The sequence below is a fragment of the Poromitra crassiceps genome, assembly GCF_964638095.1.
Source record: "Poromitra crassiceps genome assembly, chromosome: 8".
Lineage (NCBI taxonomy): Eukaryota > Metazoa > Chordata > Actinopteri > Beryciformes > Melamphaidae > Poromitra > Poromitra crassiceps.
This window is the reverse complement of record NC_139629.1, coordinates 14231101-14250787: the sequence shown is the minus strand read 5'-3', so window position 1 is coordinate 14250787 and position 19687 is coordinate 14231101. Positions and strand designations below refer to the sequence as shown.

Here is a 19687-nt window from a genome sequence, read left to right as displayed (position 1 = left end):
GGCTATGGGGCGCTCATTTTGAAAGCTAGCATGATGGTTCTTATGCCATCATGGAAACTGGAAGACCAAATGGATCATATGGTACTAACCCTGTCAAGCTACCATGTTGGGAAGTGGGCTAAATAATGCTCCAAATTTAGCCTACATTTTGGCGAGGGAAAACATTGGCATGACCATTTTCAAAGGGGTTCCTTGACCTCTCACCTCAAGATATCTGAATGAGAAAGGGTTCTATGGGTAGGGTTAGGGTTATGCACCTTAGTGGGTAGGGTTAGGGTTATGCACCTTAGTGGGTAGGGTTAGGGTTATGCACCTTAGTGGGTAGGGTTAGGGCTACACACCTTGAGTTGCATGCACTTTCTGCCAGAAAGGTGTCTTTCCCTTTGAAAATGTTGACGCGTTTTTCCCCCCCAATCAGCTATAAATCTAACTCATATACGTTTTTGTTTAATCAAATTATAACGTTTTTAAATTGATTTTAGATTTAGAATGGTCTATAATACATTAGTCTCGCTGGCCAGCCTCCTCTCCCTTCCGTCCGAGGAGTCTGGCACCGCAGGTCTCCATAACTAAACACATTCTACACATTCTAAACACCTTTGTTCAGTATTGATAGCATTTCAGATTTAGAGCATTTAGAGTAATTCAGTGTATTGATGCACGTACTGTTGTTGGCTGTACCAATAGCGATGGGTTCTACTCTATATTTTGTATAATTGTTTCAATAAAAATTACGTCTGTAAGATACATATAGAGTACATTGTTTGTTTTCACCGGTTTGAACTTAACTTGTTCCTATAACTCTACACTCAATCTGGGTGAACATGTATTTCTGTTTCCACCTTGTAAATAGCCTATGCAAATGAGGGATCCAGACACACCCAATCATAAAGATAAGGATTCATCGTGTTTCTAATGTTTTTATATATGTTATATATATGTTATTTATAGCCCTTTATTACCAACATGTCTCCGCTGACTTTGTCGAGGTCTAGATCTAACCAAATACAATCATCAATTGTGAATTAAATTATATGGTAGGCTACATGCAGACAGGTCCAGACTGGGTGTGCAGCTAGTAGCTGCATATACATCACTAATCACAGTATCACACTATTCATATGAGGAGTGAACAGTGAGTCTGTGATCGTTACTTTATAACTTAGTGTTTTAAGGTCTTTTCATGGTATCACTATACAATTCCTAAAATATTCCTCTCCAATGACATCACCGTGCTACTGTGTGGGAGGTGTAGATGAAGTGCATCGGCTGACACTCACAGACTAATTCACTGTTTAAAAAACAACAGCAACAACAATAACAACTAGGCTACTACTACTACTACTACTACTACTACTACTACGACTACTACTACAACTACTACAACTACAACATCAAACAAGCAAACAAACATCCCGCTGAGACCACAGAGGAAGAAGTGAAAAGTTTGAAAGCTGCGAGCTCACCTCGGAGTAAACCATCCCCATGTCTGCCAACAGGAAAACACCTGGACACGTCAAGCTGCTGCACACACCGAACGACGGAACTTCGGATCTTATATTTCAAAATAAAGGTTTGGCAGTAGTTTTAAAAAAAGGAAGTGAAAATATAGGCTATGTTTAAGGTAGTCTCGCAGCGCCAGCCTCCGTCGCTGGAAGCATGCTGATGTCGACGGTGGGTCTGACTACGTGAGACTACGGGGGTATTGTTGTATGAAATGAGAATGAGTGAGATGCGTCTTATCTTGTAACAAAATCTATACTTTTACTTTGAATATAAATCGCCGTCTCAACCTGCCTAACTGCGTCGAAATTGACGACGCTCTCAGCCGCACCAGTCTATCTGCTCAGCCCGTGACGTCACGTAGCTTCTCTCTAAAAAATAAAAAATAAAATAAAAAAATGTCTGGGCCCTACTGGACTCTTAACTGTTACTGGCACTACAGAGACACACAAAATGATTCACTGTAACTAACCGATTATTGCTATTGTTTGCTATTTGCCTGCATGCAGCCAGGACACTGAAGCAGTCTCGCAAGATCATGGCCGACCCCTCCCACCCTGGCCACAAACTCTTTAAGACACTCCCCCACGGCAAGAGACTGAGGTCTGCCAAGACCAGAACCACCCGCCACAAGACTAGCTTCTTCCCAACCGCCATCAGCCTCACCAAGAAGGCCTGGAAACCCCTTCCACCAAGGACCTCACCAACAACCCCCCCCCCCCTCACACACAAACTCACTACCTCCTCCAAAACTCAACTCTCCCCCCCCCCCATAAAACTAAACTCATATCTAATTTAATGTCTGTTTAACTGGCACTGTAAATTCATGTAAATTCCCTGCACATTGAATGCCTATTTAACTTAGCCTGTAAATTTTGTGTACATTCAATGTAAACTCTATTTAACTCCGACTGTAAATTAATGTAAATCCACTGCCTATTTAACGTCTATTTAACTCTCATGTAAATTCAACGTAAATTCATATTTATTATCCACAGAACACTTCACCACTCATGTACATATTGTATATATTTAGCCTACTAGATTTGATTGCACTTGCAACTTTGTGATTGTCTTTAGTTATCTTCCTACTTCTTATCTCTGTATATTGATGTGACCGCTACGCTGCATACTGCTAAGACAAATTCCTCGTATGCATACTGTGGCAATAAAGGCAATTCTGATTCTGATTCTGAATCTGATTCTGATTCTGATCTTAGTCAAGCAGCAGGTGGCCCTCAGATTTGGAGGTATATCCCTACCCGAGTTCAACAAAACACAGGTCATCATCAACATCTTCGAAATATGCAAATTGAGATCCACACACACACACACACACACACACACACACACACACACACACACACACACACACACACACACACACACACACACACACACACACACACACACACACGTAGAGCTGCACTGTATCTGCCACTGTGTGTTCCTTTTATGTATCTCTCTAAGGGGAGCTCCACCACTTGCTCATCGAATTGGACTAAAACTGTGCAGTAGGTGTTAGTGCCAGCAATTAACAACCCGAAATGAAGCAGTTATGTCTACACACAAAAGATGGAAAAGGAAAATCTACTACAGCATGATTATTGTAGTTTGGCATGGAAACTGATTATTTGATCAAAACGTCATCAATAGATTGGCTGGGAGCATATTCTCAGTCTGCTGACCTTATTTTATTTCTCAAGTTCATCTCTGACTCGTCCTGCACCTGACCTACAGAGCCGATCGCTCTTTCTTCTTAATATACTCTCATGAATCCCTGGCTTTGGCTCTTAGGTAGCAATGATGACTTAGGTATCAGGCGAGATACATTGAGGCAACACTTTTAATGATATATTTTTATTTATTTATTTTTTCAGATTTCACCCCCATTTTCTCCCCAATTGTACTTGGCCAATTCCCCCTGCTGCCCCGGTCGCTGCTCCCTCAGGCGATCTGAGGAGAGGCGCAGACACACACACATGCTTCCTCTGATACATGTGCAGTTGCCAGCCACTTCTTTTCACCTGACGTTGGTGGGAGCTTCACCGGCAGGACATATAGCACCATCACGCTATTCCCACCAGTTCCATTCTGACCCTGAACAGGCGCCCTGACGGACCAGAGGAGGCGCTATAGTGCAGCGACCAGGACACATACCCTGATTCCGGCTTCCCACCCGCAGACACAGCCAAATCGTGCCTGTATGGACGCCCGACCAAGCCGGAGGTAACACGGTCGGGGATGCGAACCTGCAACCGCGGGGGCGCGAACCTGCAACCCTCGTGTTGGTAGTCAGGGAAGGTACCGCTACACTACCCAGGCGCCCATGTTTAATGATATTTATATATGAAAGTGTTACATTTTTCTCACTGCAAAGGTCCTTTTGCACAGATCCATTCGGGACATGGTAGTCTCTGTCTGTCTGTGCCAATGTCATAGGAGTCTTCTAGTCGTTTTCTACGGGATTGTGCAGGGGTGCTGCATGTTATATGGGTGTTGGTGTAGTGCTCGCGGTAGAGGTGTGCTGCATGTTATATGGGTGTTGGTGTAGTGCTCGCGGTAGAAGTGTGCTGCATGTTATATGGGTGTTGGTGTAGTGCTCGCGGTAGAGGTGTGCTGCATGTTATATGGGTGTTGGTGTAGTGCTCGCGGTAGAGGTGTGCTGCATGTTATATGGGTGTTGGTGTAGTGCTCGCGGTAGAGGTGTGCTGCATGTTATATGGGTGTTAGTGTAGTGCTCGTGGTAGAACTTGCCCTCCTTGAGGCGCCTCTGGGATGATTGATACAGTAGCTTCCCCTTCTGCGTTGCCACATGAAGTAGGTCCCACTCAGAATCAGCAGGAACAGAACTCCACCCACCACCACAGCAATGGTGCCCAGGATGCTGTCCGTCGGGGTGGCCAGGGTCGGTGAGGGCAGGGTCGGAGAGGTGAACACTCGGTCCACAGCGGTGGTGTTGCCAGTGGTGTCCTGGAAGACGGACGCTGCGGCGGTGGGGGCAGCTGTGGTGGTGGTGCTGGTGCTGGCACCCCCTAACCCCAACAACTCACCGGCAAACCCCAACCAGGACCACCACCACGGGGCAGTCGTGTTGGTAGCGGGGGCAGCCGTGTTGGTAGCGGGGGCAGTTGTGTTGGTAGTGGGGGGCAGTCATGTTGGTAGTGGGGGCAGCCGTAGTGGTGTCCTGGAAGACGGACGTGGTGGTAGTGGGGGCAGTCGTGTTGGTAGTGGTGGTGGTGCGGGCTTCACCTAACCCAAACAACCTACCAAAAAGCTCCAACCACGACAATGGGGCAGTGGTGGTGGTGGTGGGGGCAGCCGTGATGGTAGCGGGGGCAGCCGTGTTGGTAGCGGGGGCAGTCGTGTTGGTAGTGGTGGTGGTACGGGCTTACCCTAACCCAAACAACCTACCAAAAAGCTCCAACCACGACAATGGGGCAGTGGTGGTGGTGGTGGGGGCAGCCGTAGTGGTGTCCTGGAAGACGGACAAGGTGGTAGCGGGGGCAGTCGTGTTGGTAGCGGGGGCAGTCGTGTTGGTAGCGGAGGCAGCCGTGTTGGTAGCGGGGGCAGCCGTGTTGGTAGGGGGGGCAGTCGTGTTGGTAGTGGGGGCAGTCTTGTTGGTAGCGGGGGCAGTCGTGTTGGTAGGGGGGGCAGTCGTGTTGGTAGCGGGGGCAGTCGTGTTGGTAGGGGGGGCAGTCGTGTTGGTAGCGGGGGCAGTCGTGTTGGTAGTCGTGTTGGTAGCGGGGGCAGTCGTGTTGGTAGCGGGGGCAGTCGTGTTGGTAGCGGGGGCAGTCGTGTTGGTAGCGGGGGCAGTCGTGTTGGTAGGGGGGGCAGTCGTGTTGGTGGCGGGGGCAGTCGTGTTGGTAGCGGGGGCAGTCGTGTTGGTAGCGGGGGCAGTCGTGTTGGTAGCGGGGGCAGTCGTGTTGGTAGCGGGGGCAGTCATGTTGGTAGCGGGGGCAGTCGTGTTGGTAGCGGGGGCAGTCGTGTTGGTAGGGGGGGCAGTCGTGTTGGTAGGGGGGGCAGTGATGTTGGTAGCGGGGGCAGTCGTGTTGGTAGGGGGGGCAGTCATGTTGGTAGGGGGGGCAGTCATGTTGGTAGCGGGGGCAGTCGTGTTGGTAGGGGGGGCAGTCGTGTTGGTAGGGGGGGCAGTCATGTTGGTAGGGGGGGCAGTCATGTTGGTAGCGGGGGCAGTCGTGTTGGTAGGGGGGGCAGTCGTGTTGGTAGGGGGGGCAGTGATGTTGGTAGCGGGGGCAGTCGTGTTGGTAGTGGGGGCAGTCATGTTGGTAGGGGGGGCAGTCATGTTGGTAGGGGGGGCAGTCATGTTGGTAGGGGGGGCAGTCGTGTTGGTAGGGGGGGCAGTCATGTTGGTAGGGGGGGCAGTCATGTTGGTAGCGGGGACAGTCGTGTTGGTAGCGGGGGCAGTCGTGTTGGTAGGGGGGGCAGTGATGTTGGTAGCGGGGGTAGTCGTGTTGGTAGTGGGTGCAGCTGTGGTGGTAGTGGGTGCAGCTGTGGTCGTAGCCGTGGTGGTAGTGGGGTCAGCCGTGGTGGTGGTGGGAGCAGTCATGTTGGGGCGAGGATTTGGCGGATCGGGGATCGGGGAGGCCAGGGTGAGGGAGGTGAACAGGTGCTCCACAGCGGTGCTGGTGCCAGTGTTGTCCTGGAAGAGGGGCGCGGTGGTGGTGCCAGTCTCCAGACTCTCACCCATAGTCAACTCCCCTTTGGCCCATGTGCTCCAGCTCAGGGAACATACGTAAAGAAACAGCAGTAGAAAGGACTTGTGAAGAGCCATGTTTAAGCTGCCTGCAGTGGTATCCAGTAGGGACTGAAGCAGTATGTCAAGATAGTAAGATATAGATAGTACACAGTGACATCATCAGTGATATCAGCAGTGATGTCATCGGTGATGTCACTTGAGCAATTGTGATGTCATCGGTGATGACGTGAGGGAAGCCTTTCTCTATATACAACCCACACTGATAGCACTACTAAATATGCACTTATTTTAAGCAAATTATGTAGAGCTGCACTGTATCTGCCACTGTGTGCATTTCAGACTGAATGGAATATGTAAGGGATAATGTATACTGAGCCGGTGATTACTGTGGAAATAATGACCGACAGGTGAGATTGAGCCCGACGCGCAGCGGAGGGCTTAATCATTCACCTGAAGGTCATTATTTCCAGTAATCACCGGCTCAGTATACATTATCCCGCTTAGAACACGGCCTACAACTAAATCATTCAATGATCTGACAAAAATAATTATTCAAATAGATTTTTTAATAGCGTTTTCAACACAAAGTGGTTTCATTCGTAATTGGCACACAAGACACCACAGCTGCAACTGGTTGGCCTAATTAGTAGGCTAGTGGTTGCTGACAAAAGGCTCTTATCAACTGATTAATCCAGGTGTGGCAGAGCAGCGGTCGGTTGTCGAGAAATAATGACCGGTGAATATTGTTGATTGACCAATCAGAATCGAGTATTCGAGAGAGCCGTGTTCTAAGAGGGTGATATTGGAGTTCTAATTAATCTTCCTTTTATGTATCTCTCTAAGGGGAGCTCCACCACTTGCTCATCGAATTGGACTAAAACTATGCAGTAGGTGTTAGTGCCAGCAATTAACAACCCGAAATGAAGCAGTTATGTCTACACACAAAAGATGGAAAAGGAAAATCTACTACAGCATGATTATTGTAGTTTGGCATGGAAACTGATTATTTGATCGAAACGTCGTCAATAGATTGGCTGGGAGCATATTCTCAGTCTGCTGACCTTATTTTATTTCTCAAGTTCATCTCTGACTCGTCCTGCACCTGACCTACAGAGCCGATCGCTCTTTCTTCTTAATATACTCTCATGAATCCCTGGCTTTGGCTCTTAGGTAGCAATGATGACTTAGGTATCAGGCGAGATACATTGAGGCAACACTTTTAATGATATATTTTTATTATTTATTTATTTTTTCAGATTTCACCCCCATTTTCTCCCCAATTGTACTTGGCCAATTCCCCCTGCTGCCCCGGTCGCTGCTCCCTCTGGCGATCTGAGGAGAGGCGCAGACACACACACATGCTTCCTCTGATACATGTGCAGTTGCCAGCCACTTCTTTTCACCTGACGTTGGTGGGAGCTTCACCGGCAGGACATATAGCACGATCACGCTATTCCCACCAGTTCCATTCTGACCCTGAACAGGCGCCCCGACGGACCAGAGGAGGCGCTATAGTGCAGCGACCAGGACACATACCCTGATTCCGGCTTCCCACCCGCAGACACAGCCAAATCGTGCCTGTATGGACGCCCGACCAAGCCGGAGGTAACACGGTCGGGGATGCGAACCTGCAACCGCGGGGGCGCGAACCTGCAACCCTCGTGTTGGTAGTCAGGGAATGTACCGCTACACTACCCAGGCGCCCACGTTTAATGATATTTATATATGAAAGTGTTACATTTTTCTCACTGCAAAGGTCCTTTTGCACAGATCCATCCGGGACATGGTAGTCGCTGTCTGTGCCAATGTATAGGAGTCTTCTAGTCGTTTTCTAAGGGATTGTGCAGGGGTGCTGCATGTTATATGGGTGTTGGTGTAGTGCTCGCGGTAGAGGGGTGCTGCATGTTATATGGGTGTTGGTGTAGTGCTCGCGGTAGAGGGGTGCTGCATGTTATATGGGTGTTGGTGTAGTGCTCGCGGTAGAGGTGTGCTGCATGTTATATGGGTGTTGGTGTAGTGCTCGCGGTAGAGGGGTGCTGCATGTTATATGGGTGTTGGTGTAGTGCTCGCGGTAGAGGTGTGCTGCATGTTATATGGGTGTTGGTGTAGTGCTCGTGGTAGAACTTGCCCTCCTTGAGGCGCCTCTGGGATGATTGATACAGTAGCTTCCCCTTCTGCGTTGCCACATGAAGTAGGTCCCACCCAGAATCAGCAGGAACAGAACTCCACCCACCACCACAGCAATGGTGCCCAGGATGCTGTCCGTCGGGGTGGCCAGGGTCGGTGAGGGCAGGGTCGGAGAGGTGAACACTCGGTCCACAGCGGTGGTGTTGCCAGTGGTGTCCTGGAAGACGGACGCTGCGGCGGTGGGGGCAGCTGTGGTGGTGGTGCTGGTGCTGGCACCCCCTAACCCCAACAACTCACCGGCAAACCCCAACCAGGACCACCACCACGGGGCAGTCGTGTTGGTAGCGGGGGCAGCCGTGTTGGTAGCGGGGGCAGTCGTGTTGGTAGTGGGGGCAGTCATGTTGGTAGTGGGGGCAGCCGTAGTGGTGTCCTGGAAGACGGACGTGGTGGTAGTGGGGCCAGTCGTGTTGGTAGTGGTGGTGGTGCGGGCTTCCCCTAACCCAAACAACCTACGAAAAAGCTCCAACCACGACAATGGGGCAGTGGTGGTGGTGGTGGGGGCAGCCGTGATGGTAGCGGGGGCAGCCGTGTTGGTAGCGGGGTCGGCCGTGTTGGTAGCGGGGGCAGTCGTGTTGGTAGCGGAGGCAGCCGTGTTGGTAGCGGGGGCAGTCGTGTTGGTAGGGGGGGCAGTCGTGTTGGTAGCGGGGGCAGTCGTGTTGGTAGCGGGGGCAGCCGTGTTGGTAGCGGGGGCAGTCATGTTGGTAGGGGGGGCAGTCGTGTTGGTAGGGGGGGCAGTCGTGTTGGTAGGGGGGGCAGTCGTGTTGGTAGCGGGGGCAGTCATGTTGGTAGGGGGGGCAGTCATGTTGGTAGGGGGGGCAGTCGTGTTGGTAGGGGGGGCAGTCGTGTTGGTAGGGGGGGCAGTCGTGTTGGTAGCGGGGGCAGTCGTGTTGGTAGGGGGGGCAGTCGTGTTGGTGCAACCCCCCACCCTCCTCCATCACATTTGAATGTATCTAGTTCAAGCATTTTGTGTGGTGAGAGAAAACATGTTCACCAGAAGAACTGCTAAGAAAAGGTAGGCTGAAAACTACTTCTCCAAGTGTGCTCACCACAGTCAGGCTTTTCTTAACCCTGCCTGTTAACTGTGGGTGAGAGATCTTCACAATTTAAAGATATCTGTCTCTCACCCTGTCACTAACTGTAGACTAAGGGTGAGAGATTGTTTTTAACTTAAAAGAGTGAAGAACGAACTGGTTGAGTGGATGCTTCTTGAAAGGTTTTCTCTTTGAACTGGACGTGCGGTTTGTGATGCTTATAACAACCATATAATAACGGATAGCCTATGCATTGCAATATATTCAGTTGGCCGCACTATCTGATGACGGTCTGAAAAAATAAATGACAGAGCAGTAAGAATTTGGTGGCTCAAACAAGTTACTGAGTTGGTTAGTTTTTACACCAACTTTGCCGGCTGGCGGTGTTCAGACCTTTGAGCCAATCACAGTGCTTAAAAAAGTGAGGCCCACCCAATGGGCAAGCCGGGCACAGTTTAGTCTGAGCCATGGAGCTGACAGATTGTGTTGTGAAATAATCAACAAGGATGGCTGGTGTCCGGCTGATTGTGGTGGGCTGGTCTGGACTACAGTCCAGGTTCATCCCATTGACTCAATGTGCTGCTGCTTTCACCTTCTGTAGCTACATTGTCTTACATTGTCTGCTGTATGTGTGTGTTGGGCCTGTATTGTTTAAGTTAATGTAAATGTAAGCCTTTTATTGGCAGACGAAAATTCACTTTTTTGCTTGTCAAATTGAGGGAGGGCACTTCACGTGATGTCACCCTAGGGCAGCACACTGTGTTCATCCTGTTAAGACATACATTCACCTGCATCTCAACAGGATTTACAGCATAGCCACCTGAACACTCAAAGCCAACAGCACAATAACAAGAAATACATTCACCTCACAGGTGCAGGTACACTCAATTAAAGCCAAAAGCACAATATCCCTCTAATTGTCCATAAACATAACATTTTGTCAAAAAGAAAGGGTTGGGGCCCTAAGGTATCATCAGATGGGCAAGATACGCGGTGGCCCTGCGAAGAGGCTTGGTATTATCATTATTATTATTATTATTATTATTATTATTATTATTATTATTATTATTATTATTATTATTATTATTATTATTATTATTATTATTATTATTAATTTAAGCTTTATTCAGGGGAGTCTCACTGAGAGCAATGCTCTCTTTTTCAGGAGCGCCCTGCTCACATCTGTTGGCCACTGAGCAGCTCCACTGGAGCGGTTGGGGTTAAGGGCCTTGCTCAAGAGCACCTCAGTCGGTGTGTTTATGGGGCCCTTGAGCTCTTGGGCCCCTGGGCCTGGGCTCGGCAGGCCCGTTCGGTAATACATCCCTGAATCAAACAGTCAAGTCGTTACTTGCGTTACATAAGTTCTTCAATTTTCAGCAGGATCGGGTTTGAATCTGCAGGATTATAAAGAAAACATCAAAGGGGAGGGGAGGAGTAATGATTGGTTAGGTTTTAGGCATGATGAGTGACGATTCGTTGGTTCACGCGTCCGTCTCCCTTCAGCCGATCCATTCTTGTAGTATAACTTCCTACGTAGTATAAACTACTACGGTGTCCGCAATGGCTCAACAGACCATTGTAAACACAGTGACTGATGAGATGCGAGCAGAGGGAATTCAGTCTTTTCCAGCATTCAGTCTACAACTTTTGATGGGTGGATTATGCACATACTTTGAATTGTTGCAGGAAAGGACAGCAGTGTGACGGTAAAGTGCAAACTTTGCTCAGGCCACAAGTTATCCATCGCTGTGAACACGACAAATGTCCCCAAGCACCCGTAAGGCAACCAGGCCCGTAGCTACCATTGAGAACACCGAGGTCATGACCTCGGTATTTTCCACCAAAAAAAAAAAAAAAAAAAATCATGTAGGAACGATTTTCTTTAGACTGAACTACACCCACTAGCTGCTAGCTAATTGCTACACAAAACCGCAGCTAGCTAGCAGCTGTGGGAGTCGTTTGAAAGAAAATAGTTCCTACATGAAGCTGCTCATAACTAGGTCTGTAGATTATCTTGAGTAACCGGGCCATTATTTCTGGAAAGAGACATTGCTGTTGAGTTTTCCAAATGTACGTTTTTGCCATTTTGAGCACCATCCAGTTCCATTGTATTGGAGAGAAGGCAGACATCACTAGGACCGATATCTCGAAAACTCACACAAAACTAACAAAAAACGATGTAGATGGATAAATAGCACTACAGGTACGAAGAAAAATATGTCATTTGGATTTTTAGGGTGAGCTGTTCCTTTAACTTGAAGGTATTTTTTTTGTTATTGCAACGCGTGAGGGAAACTAGTTACGTGTTAGTTGTTTAACAGTTATTGACTGTGTGTGTTTGTGTTTACAGCTCTTCACGTTGAGGACCATGGTGCTGACTGAGATGGAAAAGGATATGTGGAGGGGCGTCTCTCAGGATTTTATGTCTGATGAAGAGGATGGCAGTGTAGACGGAGTCGATGGATGGATTGTGCGGCGTCCATCTTTTTGCAGCCAGGAGCTCAGTGAGTTGTGTGCTGTACTGACACCATTCCTGAGCACCCACCTTCCCACATGACACCCCGCCCTCCGCATCTACAGGGACCATTTTCGGACAGACGTCCACCAATTTTTTTTTTATCGGATGCGAACAGACATTTCAAGTAGACCTGGTCAATAAAAACAAGGCCAGGTCGAAACCTGGCATACGGCCGGTGCAGATCGTCACCCATGTATACCCATACACATTTTAACAATCAACATAACACATATAAGCCGTCATCTGATTTTCCACCTTTTTTCCCTGTTTGTGTTTAGGGATGCAGGATAAAGATTTTTTTTTTTTTTTTTTTTTTTTTTATAAATGCTGGAGCTGCACACTTACTGTTTAAACTTTAATTGTTGTTTTTCTTTGTTCTTTGATGTGAATTTATGGCTTTTTGGCACCTATATGTAACCTTTTAAGGTTGAGATAATTGTATTATCATTATATGGTCCAAATATTTCAGTAAAGCACTTGAAACACTTGAAATATTCTTGCTTGGGTGGTATCATTCTACTTGAAATGATGGTAAAATGTATTATTTTTAGTAAAATAACATGTCACGTGTGCAATGCAATATTTGTAATGGAATCATTATGGGACACGGCTATAGGGCTGTCCCAAACGATTATTTTCTTATCGATTCGACTAAGGATTATTTTTTCGATTAGTCGATTAATCTAACGATTATTATTATTCAATTTTTTTTATTATATAACAATAAATTTACCCAAAACAAATAAATAACCAAAAACTTCTCAATTTCTGTATTTTATTTAACCATCTCATTCAACCCCGTTGTTATACTCTAACTACACTCCTTAAACCCCGTTGTTATACTCTAACTACACTCCTTAAACCCCGTTGTTATACTCTAACTACACTCCTTAAACCCCGTTGTTATACTATAACTACACTCCTTAAACCCCGTTGTTATACTATAACTACATTCCTTAAACCCCGTTGTTATACTCTAACTACACTCCTTAAACCCCGTAGTTACCCTGTAAGTACAGTGTGGTACCCCGTAATTAGCCTATAAGTACAAACATTTGTCCCCTGCTTCATAATACAGCCCGCGACCCCGTAGTTAGACTATAAGTACAGATCTTGTTACCCTCTAGTTAAAGTATTTTTTCACTCCTTAAACCCCGTAGTTAGACTATAACTACACACCTTAAAACCCGTTGTTATACTATAACTACACTCCTTAAACCCCATAGTTAGACTATAACTACACTCCTTAAACCCCGTAGTTAGACTATAACTACACTCCTTAAACCCCATTGTTATACCATAACTACACTCCTTAAACCCCGTTGTTATACCATAACTACACTCCTTAAACCCCGTTGTTATACTATAACTACACTCCTTAAACCCCGTTGTTATACTATAACTACACTCCTTAAACCCCGTAGTTAGACTATAAGTACAAATCTTGTTACCCTCTAGTTAAAGTATTAATTCACTCCTTAAACCCCGTAGTTAGACTATAACTACAGCCCTAAACCCCGTTGTTATACTATAACTACATGCTTATTTGCGGGCTGTATTCTAAAGCGTTACCTTTTGGTGTAGGAGTCGCCAGGTGGACAGGTGTTGAAAATTAGCGTTCCGCTATATAAACACTTAACACTGTGTATCTGGTTACTGTGCATACATGTATGTTACATCTCCAATGCTCTGTGATGTCCATATCAAATCAACTTAACCTAACATAACCTAACCTAACCAACTCAAGTCAGAAGAGGACATGTTGACATGTTGTGCCAGACAGTACGTGGTCACATTCTCACACCTCAATAAAGCCAGAAGAGGACGACATGCTGACATGTTTGCACTTCAGTCTATCTTGAACACGATCAAAGTTTGACACATCTCACACTCTGTAGGCACAAGGCTAGCAGTTTCATGACAGAAAAGTGCCACACTCACCACCCCCCCCCCCCTTTACTAAAACAGGCTACAGTTTGAATCTACCCCACAATGCCAGTTGGATGTTATTTTATTTAAATAACAGACCCACAAAATGTTACCTATTTATTTATCTATCCTTATTTATCTATACCATAATGGCATTTATTTATTTATTTTTCATTACATCTGCTGCCCCTGCAGTACTTCTGTCTGTGTGATCAACACATATCTAACTGAACCGTGTGAATGCTTGGATTGATAGGTAGGTAGGTTATTATGCCTCTGCCGGCGATAGCCAGGCCGGACGCATTTGGTTTCGGGTTGTCCGTCCATCCGTCTGTACGTACGTCCAATACGTATCTCAGGAACGCCCTGACAGAATTTCTTTGAATTTGGCTCAAACGTCAACTTGGACTCAAGGATGAACTGATTACATTTTGGTGGCAAAAGGTCAAGGTCACTGTGACCTCATGAACACCATTTTCAAGCTCGTTAATGCAATATCTCAGTCAAGTCAAGTTTATTTGTGTAGCCCTAATTCACAAGTATGTCTCAGAGGACTTCACAGAGAATATGTCTAGCTAAATCTAGCTGGCACAAAAATAACAATTACAGTAGTAGTAATAATAACAACATGATTGAACAATCATATGATAGAGACAGAAAGAAAGGGAAAAAGGGGGAGGAAAATGTGGGGGAGGAGAGAGCAGCGAAAGGGAGGGGTGGGCAGGGAACAGGGGAATGTGGGTTTGTCGAGAGTTTGAGTGGGGTTCATTTGAGTTGATTCCAGTGATGTCATCAGATGACTTGCAGATAATTCAACCCAATGATGCAGTGCCTTCCGATGACATCATTGGCATCAACTTAAGCCCCCATTCACACAGCACGCCGAAGCAACGCTCAACCGAAGCTGTACCCACGCTGAACTCACAAGTTTCATTTAGGCGTCCTTGTTAACAGGCGAAGCCGTTCACACCACCCGCGCGCGTGCCACGCTGACGCCTTGTCGAAGCTACGCTCACGCCAAGCGTTCACTCAGGATTGATGCAGAATTTCCAAGCGTGACGCTGAAGCCGTGAAGCCATGAGGCATGAAGTCAATGGGAGTTGTGGGCGAGTTCAAGACGCGAGAGTAGGCGCTGAGAGGAAAAGACAATCGTTGTTCCTGTCCACCATGTTCAATTTGATTCACAGCCCGTCACTGTTCGAGGGCCTGGCAGTACCCTAACCTAACCTCGCGTCACCAGGCTCTTCTTGGGGAGAAAGAGCCTGGTCTCCGTTTACAAGGGATTTTGTCACTCGGCCTGTTTCCGGCCTATAGACCCGCCCTCGACAGGAAACAAGCAGCGGAAACAGAATAAGAAAATCAAACAACAAAACAAAAGATGGACGTACCGAACAAAGTTTTTGAACAAGTTCTTGTAGAAACATCGCGGATTCACAATACCGCATATTTTAAGCCAATACAGAAGCCTTTTTTTATTATCAGGCTCTAGCTAACGTAACCTTGCTGCGTCAAGCTAACGACAACAAATACGTTTTTTGGCACACTTGTTTCCTGTTTCCTTGGTTTATGCCCCCAATGCCAAAAGCGGTGTAAAGCGTGCCCAGACTATACTCAACCAGACAGTCCTTTAGGCTCCGCCCACTGGTCATTAGCAAAAGGAAGCAGGCCAATGGGAACACAGCCAGCAGAGAGGGTGGGGCCATCACAGTCTTATTAAAGCCAGTGTTCTCTGCTCCAAAGTGTCACTATTTGATGTGTACATCTGAAGATAACATACCTTGAGACAGAGCAGATAAGAGCACTAAATACATTGAAAATAGAGGCTGAGGACACACTAGTCCTGCCAACCAGACAGGCAGAGAGCATGAAGCATCTCCTTCTTCTGGCACTCTTTGGATGGGCAGGTACGCTACAACATTGATACATGAACATTAATTATGCCTGATGATGCATGAGTTGAAACAGGACATCTAATGATGTCATAAACTCACGTGTAGCTATATATGTCTAACTGGATGTCAACGATACAGGAATGACATGACATCTTCTGTTTTCTGTCTCTTCCATGTTTTAACTTTTCATTAAACTAATGCAGTTGCCCTGGAGGAGGAGAGCAAGATAGTTGAGATTATTGGAGGGTATGAGTGCCCAGGGCCTGTGCCCTGGCAAGCGTTTCTCTCCCATGGGAAGGGGTTAACATGTGGAGGAACTCTTCTGTCTAGTGAGTGGGTGCTGTCTTCTGCACACTGCAACAGGTAAGAACATTTGGTCACTAACCGTACTGCTAGCATCTTGTTTGAAACAGTTTCACTGCATTTAAGGAAGCTTCCCTCAATTCTCAGATAATCATAATGGTCTCTCAATAATCGGTTTAAACTTACAATATCGTCGCTGTCGAGCGGAGTGTATGGCCATTTTTTCCAAATTTTTATTTTTTTGTCATAAATCAATGCCATTTATTTATTTATTTTATTTTGTCTTTATTTATACAGGCGTAGCGCCGTAGCCCTGAATGCGAGCTCTCATTTGCAAGAGTGCCCTGTTACAGTGAAAATATAAAAAGTTACAGATTTACAGACAAACAAGATAGAAGAAACTATAAGAACATGTGATAAGAAAACACAAAAAAAAAAAGTAAAACACGACCACTCCTCGTGCAGGGTACCCTCTAGGTCTAGGAGCACTCAAATGAATCAAGATAAATTAATTGCTCCAGTTTAGTGTCCTGGAGTATTCCATTTGTCTGGAGCACCCTTTACATCTGTCTGTGGGTTTTACCAAATTTAACCAGTGGAAAAGCATTAAAACGATCGTGTGACTCACATATAAGCTGTTTGGTCAGAAATCCCAATATCGCAGCTGTTGCTCCATGGATTGTGTTTCGCGGATTCACTTGTGTTGTTCAGTCAGCCCTCAGCCAGGGTAGAAGCCGGGGCTGAAGAGGAGAGATTTCCCTTCTCTATTCTGTCCAAGAATGTAGACGAGTGACTGTTTCGACCACGTGATTGTTGAGAAAGTTTGGTGCACTTGTGACAAATTGCTGTGTGAAAGAGAACCAGACCAAAGGAAAATTGCAACAATGTTGCAACTTCACCCCCCCGAATCACACCGAGTCCACCAGCTTATGTGAAAGCGACCTAATTCTTGTTACTCCATTCGCCCTCAAACTGTCCCTCACATCTCAAAGTTCCGCCGGAATTACCTGGAAAGCAGGCACGGTAGAGCAGAACCGGACGCCGTTGTGTATTTATGGCTTTGTTTTGTTGATTTCTGACATCGTCTGATGTAAATAGATCAATAAAAAGTTGTCGAATTATCCATAGGCTGCAAACTCATTTAAACCATGCAGATCAAAGTGGTTTCTGGTGAGAGTAATGTTAGCATTAGCGCAAGGCTGAGTTCCCGAACGTAAGCAGAACTGAAGCTTGAAGCAGGCACAAGCTGAACGTTCGCCTTACCGTTCACACAAGACGCCTTGGGCCCTGTCTTCCCAAAAGCGCTAATTTAGCGCTTGCGCTCATTTAACGCCGTGCACAATGCAAATTGAGGGCGGGCACAAGCGCATGCCTGTTATAATTAATGGGCATAGGCGTGCCACATGCCAAAGCAGGCGTTTCAGCGCTAAAATGTGGGGATAGATGGCATTATCCTATCGTCAGCAGCGCGCTATTACTTTGCTCTAAGAGCTTTGAAAAGGACCTCTTACACTCTAAATACCTCGCTGCGGTGGGAGCGCACTGTAATCTCCGTGCAGCGCAGCGCAGTGCAAAGTAAAATTCCTTTTGGATATGTCATTACGCACAGCCTTGCCATGCCAGGACATCAAATTATACTGCTAAAATTGGGTATTAGCAGATAATTCAGTGAGGCAATCAACTAGAACTCACTGAGAAACTTTTATCACATCGCAAAGAGGGAAATGAATTGCGGCTTCACGCTTGGAAAATCGGCGTCAATCCTGAGTGATCGCTTCAGCGTGGCGTGAGCGTGGCTTCGGCGTGGCGTGAGCGTGGCTTCGGCATGGCGTCAGCGTGGCACGCGCGCGGGTGGTGTGAACGGCTTCGCCTGTGAACAAGGACGCCTAAATGGTTAGCTTAGGTTGAGCGTTGCTTCGGCGTACTGCGCGACCGGGGGCTAAGTCCGCGTGGGTGCGGGCTCAAGCTGGCTGCTGGAGGGATATAAGTAGACATCTAAAATACAATTGTTTTGAGATATTTTAATGCTATAATAATATAATGCTAATGCTAAATCCTACTACATATTGTATCTTTAACTCTTCCAGGCCAGGACTACCGATATATATATGGCTGGGAGTGCACACCATACAGCATTCTCAGATGACCCAACAGTACTTCAGGTCCACCAAGGTTATCCCCCACCCTGGCTACAACAGCCACACTCACAACAATGACATCATGCTGATCAAGCTGAGCCAGCCCGCCGTTCTGAACCCCTACGTGTGGCCCGCTGCCCTCCCCACAACCTGCGCCGCTGATGGGGCCATGTGCGCTATCTCTGGATGGGGGACCCTTTCTGCCGGCAGCTGTGAGTTTCACATAGATAGTATATTTATCTTACCATGTATGAACTGCTGAGTATTTGCCATGGTCTACTTCATGGCATCATTATGCCATTGTTATGATGTGTGGTGATTTTCTCTATTCCAGCATCGTTCCCTGACAAGTTGCAGTGCCTGGAGGCCCCCATCCTGAGTGACTACACCTGCCGCAATGCCTATCCTGAGACCATCACTCGCAACATGATCTGTGCCGGGTTCATGTTGGGAGCTAAAGACTCCTGCAAGGTTAGTTCAAACTCACAGCCACAACACACACACAACAGGCGCACACGCACGCACGCACGCACGCACGCACGCACACGCACACACACACACACACACACACACACACACACACACACACACAGACACACACACACACAGTTGCTTCTTTATTCTCAGATTTGGTGGATATGAAGGACCCACTTTGAAAATAATATCCCTCTCTATGCTCTCTCTCTCTCTCCTTCCTCAGGGTGACGGTGGGGGTCCCGTGATATGTGATGGGAAGATCCAGGGTGTGGTGTCTTGGGGGGGTGGCTGTGCTCAGAAAGGCAAGCCCGGGGTGTACACAAAAGTGTGCAATTACATCTACTGGATCAAGAAGACCATTGCATCTGGCTGAGCAGCATAGACTTATGACGCTATTAAACGAGGCAAACATCAGCTCTGTGTGATTTGCTGTGTGTACAGTGTGCTTCTGTGTCATTAGCATGGCATTGATCAAGGACCAGCACTCATTCGTTTGAACATTCACTTGCCTTCAGTGCCGTATTCATAGCTCAGGTGTATGACTGTATGAAGGAATGTGACAACTGAAAGTCTAATATCATGTGTGAAAAGAATAGCTTTTTTTTAATTGCCTCTGTGTATGAAATGTATACAAATAAACGTGCATTGCCTTGCCCTCTAGCTCCCTCTCCTGCTTAGTGATTGCCTATGTAGAACATATTTGGTTAATAGTTGTAACAGAAAAAAGATTGCTACCATTTTAACGGTGCTGGTGAAAGTTGCTGAGCATTAATAAGGCCATGTTCAGACTAGGAGGCCAAATCTGATTTGTGAACTTTAGTGACCTATTGGGCCATGTTCAGACTACGAGGCGAAATCTGATTTGTGAACTTTAGTGACCTATTGGGCCATGTTCAGACTACGAGGCGAAATCTGATTTGTGAACTTTAGTGACCTATTAATGACTTTATCCAGATTGGTTTTATGAGTCTGGACGCTCCAAGTCTGATTTG

General features: G+C 46.8%; 2 protein-coding genes across 2 annotated transcripts in view; one reads left to right on the top strand and one right to left on the bottom strand.

The window, feature by feature from the left end:
* ankrd22 (ankyrin repeat domain 22) overlaps positions 1-1496 on the bottom strand; it is a 22301-nt gene extending 20805 nt beyond the window's left edge. The window contains exon 1 of the mRNA XM_083641363.1: positions 1467-1496. Within this exon, the coding sequence (XP_083497489.1) occupies positions 1467-1487 (21 nt within the window). The 5' untranslated portion in view covers positions 1488-1496. The remainder of the gene's footprint in view (positions 1-1466) is intronic.
* A 14146-nt stretch (positions 1497-15642) lies between these two features.
* Positions 15643-19355, top strand: LOC310781526 (trypsin-3-like). Its single transcript, XM_083642172.1, has 5 exons — positions 15643-15789; positions 15981-16140; positions 18168-18430; positions 18553-18689; positions 18919-19355. Exons 1-5 carry the CDS (start codon positions 15750-15752, stop codon positions 19066-19068), a joined length of 750 nt encoding a protein of 249 aa, XP_083498298.1. The 5' UTR covers positions 15643-15749; the 3' UTR covers positions 19069-19355.
* Positions 19356-19687: the final 332 nt, after the last annotated feature.

Coding starts and splice junctions, on each gene's coding strand:
- LOC310781526 (XM_083642172.1), top strand. CDS start 15,750: ATGAAGCATCTCCTTCTTCTGGCACTCTTTGGATGGGCAG. Junction 15,790..15,980: donor GGCACTCTTTGGATGGGCAG/GTACGCTACAAC, acceptor AAACTAATGCAG/TTGCCCTGGAGGAGGAGAGC. Junction 16,141..18,167: donor TCTTCTGCACACTGCAACAG/GTAAGAACATTT, acceptor TAACTCTTCCAG/GCCAGGACTACCGATATATA.